This window comes from Argentina silus (assembly GCF_951799395.1).
Source record: "Argentina silus genome assembly, chromosome: 6".
Taxonomy (NCBI): Eukaryota; Metazoa; Chordata; class Actinopteri; order Argentiniformes; family Argentinidae; genus Argentina; species Argentina silus.
In genome coordinates, this window is record NC_139660.1 from 23,438,088 (window position 1) to 23,445,587 (window position 7,500).

Here is a 7,500-nt window from a genome sequence, read left to right on the forward strand (position 1 = left end):
TCTAACCTCAGGCTTGACAGACTATCAATTTCCAGGCCGGCGAAAAAAAAAAAACTTTAATTCACGAGTGAGGCCTTTGGACGGCCCAGTGCTGATGTCATTCTCTGAGCTCCGTGTAAGGGGCTAACATGTTCAGAGTGAAGATGCCAAGCTAACATCTTCAGAATGTCAGATCTGTAACATGATAGCGATGTTTCGTTGTGGCTGGGGCATTTGCTAGGGCAGCCTCTATGATTGGCGTTTTTACACTCCAATAAATATTTCCAGATCTTTCAGACGTTACAACCAGCTCTGTGTGGCCAGAGAGACAAAAACTGATGTCTGATACATGCTTTTGTGACGTTTTTGTGTAAAAGTTGAGAAAAGGCTGAGTTGAGAGGATGTTAAGTGTTGGCTGGATATGTATTACATATCCGATCTCCAAATGATTACGTTCTGGGAGGATCGTTTCTGCAGACCTGGAAATATGATCTGGGGGATTGTAATACTAGCGTTTGACCACCTGTTTTGACGTAAGATACATCAAAAACTCCAGATACTTTGTGTAAGACTTATGGGAATTACGACTTGTGTTTGGAATTACGATTTGCATAACTTCGACTGGTTAAGTTTGGGGTTAGGGTTAGGGGAAGGCATAAAAAAGTAGTGTCCCCAGACGTGATTTAAAGCAGCAACATTCGGCTGACAAATCAGCGACTTTCTGTCTCCGCCACCTCACCACCTCCTTATGCGATTTTCTGTCTTCTGTATTTAGCTGCCAGTGTATCTAGAAAATACAACCACACAGACCGTAATCTTCGGTTTGCAGAAACAATCCCCCAGAACGTAATCATTTGGAGAGTGGGTTGTGTATTACACAGTGCTGATTGGAGACATGGGGAAGTAGAGGATGTTGTATACAACCACTGTTGGCTCTCTCTAGAGTTGGACTCTGACCCTGAAGTTAATCTGTCTTTGACTCCAGAAGAAATGGTCCTGCATGGGTGCTTTACAAACAAATGTAGGACATAAACATTCAATATTCACCTTGAATATTCAAGGTGATGAGTGTGTCCAGCAGTAGTGTGTGTGCGTGTGCATCCATGTGTGTGTGTGTGACTGATGCCTAACATGTCTTCCTTCCCTCCAAACAGGAACGCCGAACAGTTGAAGCAGCTCCAGGACCAGATCTTATTGGAGCAGCAGGAAGCAGCAGCCATTTGGCAGCAGCAGCAGCAACTGGAGCAGGAAGTCCCGCCTCCACCGCAGCCCCAGGACGTGCCACCGCCCTCTCCTCCTCTTCCCCCTCCTCCCTCCTTCCAGGAGCTGGAGAGCAGCGCCATGCAGACCAGCACCTTTAACTACGCTCGGCCCAAGCAGTTCATCGCTGCCCAGAGCCCCGGAGGTGGGGGGAGCGGCGGCCCCGTGGGGGGCTACGTCTCCCAGTCCTCCGGAGGCTCCTCTGGCTCCTCCAGCCTGACCTCCCCCCTCTCCCCCCCTGCCTCACACAAGCCCTTCAGCAGGGTCTCCCTCCCCCCCTTTCAGCAGCAGCCGCAGCCGCCCACCAAAGAGTCCCCCGGCTCCCCGTCCTTCCCCCCTCCGCCCCCGCCCTTCCTCAGCCAGCTCTCTTCCCAGTCCGGCGGCCACGGTCACGGCCCCGGCCACGACTTCCCACCGCCCCCACCTCCCCCTCCCCCGCCCATGTCCTCCTCCTCCTCCTCAGGCCCCACCTTCTCCCCCTCAGGCCCCGTCTTCTCCCCCTCAGGCCCCGGCTACTCCCCAGCGCGCTCCGACTGCTCCTCCCCCTTCAGCTCCTCCGTCCCCCAGTCTCCGGCCTCCAGCTTCCTGTCGTCCATCCTGCCCAACACGCCCACCAGCCCGTCCGTCAACGCCCTGGGCCTGCCCAAAGGCAACGGGACCATGTGAGTAGCCCTAACCCTAACCCTAACCCTAACCCTAACCCTAACCCAGAATGGAAAACAACTACTTCGGAATTGGTTCATTTAGTTTAAGGTTAGGGCTAAAGTGACTCTATAGAACTTTCAACTGAAGGGGGAGCTCTTGAGCAAGGCGGGTTCCCTAAATCAACTTATTTATGTGGTCTAATGAGATGAGAAATTGATAAACATGATATCATGAACCGTGCAGTCAACGTTCAAGCCAGAATTATTGACAAAAATAGTCCCTCTATAGGTCCCTTTAGTCTCTCCCGTACCCATGAATGTTACACAGCTACTTTCTAATATCATACTCTGTCATTGGCAGAGCCTCTCTCACAAAGCCTTCACATGTAGCCTGGAGTTCAGTTGAGTTAGTCCTTTATAGTGTCAGTATCATTCAGTGAGTGACAGCATGAGGCAGGTCTGTGTGTGTGTGTGTGTGTGTGTGTGTGTGTGTGTGTGTGTGTGTGTGTGTGTGTGTGTGTGTGTGTGTGTGTGTGTGTGTGTGTGTGTGTGTGTGTGTGTGTGTGTGTGTGTGTGTGTGTGTGTGTGTGTGTGTGTGTGTGTGTGTGTGTGTGTGTGTGTGTGTGTGTGTGTGTGTGTGTGTGTGAGTGAGTGTGTGTGTGTGTGTGTGTGTGTGTGTGTGAGAGAGCCAGGCGCGCCCTCTGTCAGAAGTGGCTGGCAGCAGCTGGGGGGGCTGCAAGATGACATGTTTACATTCTTATACAGCATGTTTACAGCAGAATGTAGACCAGTGTTTTGCACACACATACACACACACACACACACACACACACACACACAGAGAACACCATCTCAGTGCCCTTGTGTGTGTGTGTGTGTGTGTGTGTGCGGGTGCGTGTGTGTGTGTGTTATGTATCTGTTCTTTAGATAACAGTTTTAGCCCCATCCTACAGTACGAACATAGACGCAACGAAGGACGCGTCAAAGTTAAATCAACACTCAGACACACAGATTTATGCATCGCTGAGGTATGCACACTCTGCTGGTGGCGTTTTCCACAGTTGACATAACATGTCAGTCCAGCCAGACCCGACTAAGCCAGCCAGATCCCAGTGTGGCTCTGTATGTTTCGTTGAGAGAGAGAGAGATCCTGTGTTGTGTCGATAATCCTGGCTCTGGTTCATCTTATGATGCCTGGAGAAAAACATCAACGCTGCTGTCAAACTAGCTTTCCCTCCTTCAAGGCCATTCCACAACCCCATCCATCCATCCATCCCCCCCTCTTTTACATCAACCCCTCACTCCTGCTCTCCCCACACCCTGGCATTCCTGCAGGGGGGACGAGAGATAAGAAAGAACTGTGTGGAATGCTATGTTCAGATAAGGGAGATGAGAGAGAGAGGGGGAGAGGGGGAGAGAGAGAGAGAGAGTGAGAGAAGGGGAAGAGAGGGAGCTAGAGGGGAGGGGAGTTGGGGGGGAGATGAGAGAGGGAGGCTGGGGGGAAGAGGGAGGGTGAGAACGATAGGCAGAAAGGTGTGGGGAGAGACAGGGAGAGAGGGGAAGCGAGAGAGAGGGAGAAAGAAGGAGAGAGAAGGGGAAGAGAGAGAGGCAGGGGGTGGGGGCGTAAAGAGAGAGAGAGAGAGAGAGAGAGAGAGAGAGAGATAGAGATGGAGAGAGGGGGGAAGAGAGAGAGATAAGAGAGAGAATGAGATATGAGAGAGAGAAAGTGAAAGACCGTGTTCTAATCTCGGGAATGTTTCTCTGTTCTCCTCCCAACAGAAATGCATTTCCCAGGAAGTCGTCCTCCTCCAGAACCCCTCGCCTGGCCTCCGACTCTGAGATCCAGGGAAGCAAGGATGCTGTCATCCAGGACCTGGAGAGGAAGCTACGCTTCAAAGAGGAACGCAACGGGCAACAGGTGTGTGTGTGCGTGCGTGCGTGCGTGCGTTACAGAGTGCCTTCCTATGCCTTCCTAAGTAAACGACTGTGTGTTTGCAGGTAGCCTAATGAAGGAATGAGGGTGTTCAGTAACATTAACACTCATTAACAAACGCTCCATCGTGTCAAAACAATCACGGCCCATAGCTCATCACGTTCAACACTACTTCATTCACAATTCAGAGACCACCTGTTCCACAGTGACGTTTACAGACCCACTTTGTTGAAGTAGGCCCCATGTCCGTGCTCAGCAGTTCCAGCTTTAAAACAACCCTCAGCTGTAGACGTTGTGAAATGGATGACAACAATGAAGAAGACCCTTTAGTCTCGACAGCGTTCCTTTATGAGTTTCTCAACAAACGTTGTTCCTCTCCTATCATCGTGCCCGGCTCAGAGGTGTGTGTTTTGTGCGACTCACACGCTAACCGCCACTGACACCTTAATGCTTGCTTCCAGAGGTTAACCTACGAGGAGAAGATGGCCCGCAGGCTGCTGGGGGCGGACAACGCCGCCACAGTGTTAAACGTACAGGAGCCGGAGGAGGAGCCCGTCACACAGGTACACTGCTGCCACGACGCCCGGGGGCACACACCTGGATAGGTGTACAGACGCACACACATAGACACATTCACACACACACACACACACACACACACATATATATATACACACACACACACACACACACACATAGACACATACACACATACACACACACACACACACACACACACACACACACACACACACACACACACACACCTGGACAGGTGTACACCCACACACAAATGCGTATGTGCGCGTTGACTCACACACACACACACACAAACACACTCTGTAATGAACTCTGTGCCTGTAATGTTACGTGTATTATGGAAAAAGGCCAATAGTCTTTTTCGTCTCCGCTGGTCACTCCATTTTAGGAGCATGTTATGAAGCTTGGGTATAAACACTATAAACTCCTTCCAGAACCATGTTCTGTTCATTACTGTACATCTGGCAAAACACAGCTGACATTTTCAGTAAGTCACTTCGTGTAGTCTCATGTCTTCGGGAGACAAGGCCGAGTCAAGTCTGAAAGTCTTACCGTACAAGTCCAAGTCAAGTCTCAAGTCAAACGTTATGCAACTTTCGTGTGACTCGGGTCTCTCTTCAGCGGACGTCAGGCTGTTTGTGTGTTGTTGTCGTGACGTTGGGCTCTGGCTGTCTAAGTCCTGCATGGCTCTGGGCACCGCCCTGGCCCGAGGCTGGGAGTTTGCCTGGGAATGTCCCCCAATGCTCGCACCCCTTTAGAGGAAATGTGCAAATGTGTGGTGATGGTGACAGATTTTTTCATGTACACTGTATATGACCGGCACACACATTCTTTGGTGTGGCAGCAGGTAAGGACAAAAACACACACAGATAGATACACACTCACACACACACACACACACATCATGGTGTGCGACTGGAGCTCAGGATGTGACATCGTAACACAGAGACTCTCTGTTCTTTTATCTCTCCACAGGACTCCAGTTCATCTGATATAGAATCTGTCCCTCAAAAGGTTATTCAAGCCTCAGACACTCTCACTCTCTCTCTCTCTCTCTCTCTCTCTCCCTCTCCATCTCCCCCTCTCACTCACTGTGTGTGTGCCACTCCCCATGCCTCTGCCAACAACAAAGCCACACTGATATTGGATGTGTGTTCACACACACACTCTGACACACACTCGTAACAGGACCAGGCTTGAGAATGAGCTAAAAAGGAAACTAAAGTTAACAAAAAGCGAGATTCAAAAGATTCAAAACAAAGAGTTCATTCCTGGTTTTGTTGTGGTCATTGTGGTTCCCTATCTCTTGACCATCTGTGGTCTCCTGTGTCAGACTATCACAGGTGTGTGTATTACAGCCCCCCTCAGTCAGATATAACGATACAGTATACTATACATACCGATCAGAGGAGGCTGGTGGAGGTAGAAATCAGAGGACAGGCTGGTAAGATTTAGACTGTTAGGAAACAAACAATCAGGCCAACCATTTGGAACTGGTTTTCACAACATCTTGTGATGGTTGAGTGATCAAGTTAAGTGTGACAAGAACTATCAAACCAATTCACATACAGGTTGGTATGACATGGAGATGTTAATGCTTTGTATACTGCTTCAGACTGGGTGATAGATCAACGGGTTAACACACTACAAGAGCTGATGGAAAACTCAGTTCTAGGCTCAGACCACAAGGCTGGACCCAGAGGATGGACTTCCTCTGCTGCCCGATACACCAAGTAAAAGATTCCTTAAACACAGAAGTTGTTACTTTTTTTTACAGGCTCATTCCTCTGATTTCTACCCCCACCAGCCTCCCCAGATACCGCTACTATAACACCGTATTGGCCTTTATCACACACATACTTCCTGTTATTGTTAGTGACAGAAAGAAAATGTCAAAACATGACTTGATAACCGAAATAATAAAAACAACTCAATGATTTTGCTACTGTAGCTAGGTCTCTGTGCGGGGCTAACGTAGCGAGTTAGCACTGGCTGGTTAGAAGAAACAAAGTAAACGTTCCCTCGTAGTTGACGCTGATACGAACAATAACAGGACGTACGCATGGTCGTACAAGGTCAATACTATACTATACCACCGATCAATGCTCTTCATGAGAAACGTGTGAAGCATGTTTTTCGTCACTGTACATGTCTGTCTGTCACTGTACATGGATGTGCTGATTGTTCATCGTCGAGAGGTTCGTCCAGTCTGCTTGAGTTTGTTTCACGCGGCATTGAGGAGAGATACTAAAACCAACACGGTTCATTGTCTTCACAACGATGGGATGCACCAGTTGTATCGCTGTTTGTGTGTCTGTGTGTGCATGTGTGTGTGTGTGTGTGTGTGTGTATGTGTGTGTGTGAGAGAGAGAGAGAGAGAGAAAGAGAGGGAGGGGGGAAGAGAAAGAGAGGTAGGGAGAGTTGAATAGAGAGAGTGAAGGAGGGAGGGGGTGAGAGGGAGAAGGAGAGAGAGAGAGAGATAGAGAGAGAGATGCCTGCTTCTGCAGCTGTGTCTCAGTCCTGTAATTATTTCTGTGATGTGTCATCAGTCCTCTCTACTCTCCAGATGGTCCCTTCACCTCAACAGGCTAGTCCAGGGGAGAGAGATGGAATATGAGGGCGGGGAGGGTGGGGCTGGGGGGGGGAGTCTGCCGAGAGATGGGTGCAGGGAGGGAGAAACTATGTGTTCTGTAGAAACACAGGTTGGGGGCATGGAAAAGGGGAGTGAGTGTGTGTGTGTGTGTGTGTGTGTGTTTGGGGGGGGGGGGGGGGAGTGTGGGGGGAGGGGGGGTGGTTTCAGTACCGTCCGTATTGTGTAAAAGGTTCTAGCAAACAATTGATGACTGAACGAAGGAAAGAACCAGTGCATGCATGAATGACACAGATTGTGCCGTGCACGATGAATTGTTTGTTGTTTTTCATCACGTGTGGGTGGTCATCATCACATTTTTCCTCTCTGTTTTTTTTGGACACATTTGCTTTCCCAGTAATTGTACTGTGAATGAGCTCCCTCTACCATCACTAATACTGATCTCTCTCTCTCTCTCTCTCTGCATATGTATGTGTGTGTGTGTGTGTGTGTGTGTGTGTGCGTGTGCGTGTGTGTGTGGTCGCAGGAGTACAAAGTGTCCAGCTTCGAGCAGC

General features: G+C 49.6%; 1 protein-coding gene across 1 annotated transcript in view; it reads left to right on the top strand.

The window, feature by feature from the left end:
- Positions 1–7,500, top strand: part of palld (palladin, cytoskeletal associated protein) — a gene marked incomplete at its 5' end in the record, with an annotated part of 55,490 nt that overhangs the window by 38,357 nt on the left and 9,633 nt on the right. Inside the window, 6 exons of the mRNA XM_083672387.1 lie at positions 861–882; positions 1,134–1,901; positions 3,663–3,801; positions 4,278–4,379; positions 5,332–5,370; positions 7,473–7,500. The exon at positions 7,473–7,500 is cut by the window's right edge and continues 194 nt beyond it. Of these exons, the coding sequence (XP_083528513.1) occupies positions 861–882; positions 1,134–1,901; positions 3,663–3,801; positions 4,278–4,379; positions 5,332–5,370; positions 7,473–7,500 (1,098 nt within the window). The remainder of the gene's footprint in view (positions 1–860; positions 883–1,133; positions 1,902–3,662; positions 3,802–4,277; positions 4,380–5,331; positions 5,371–7,472) is intronic.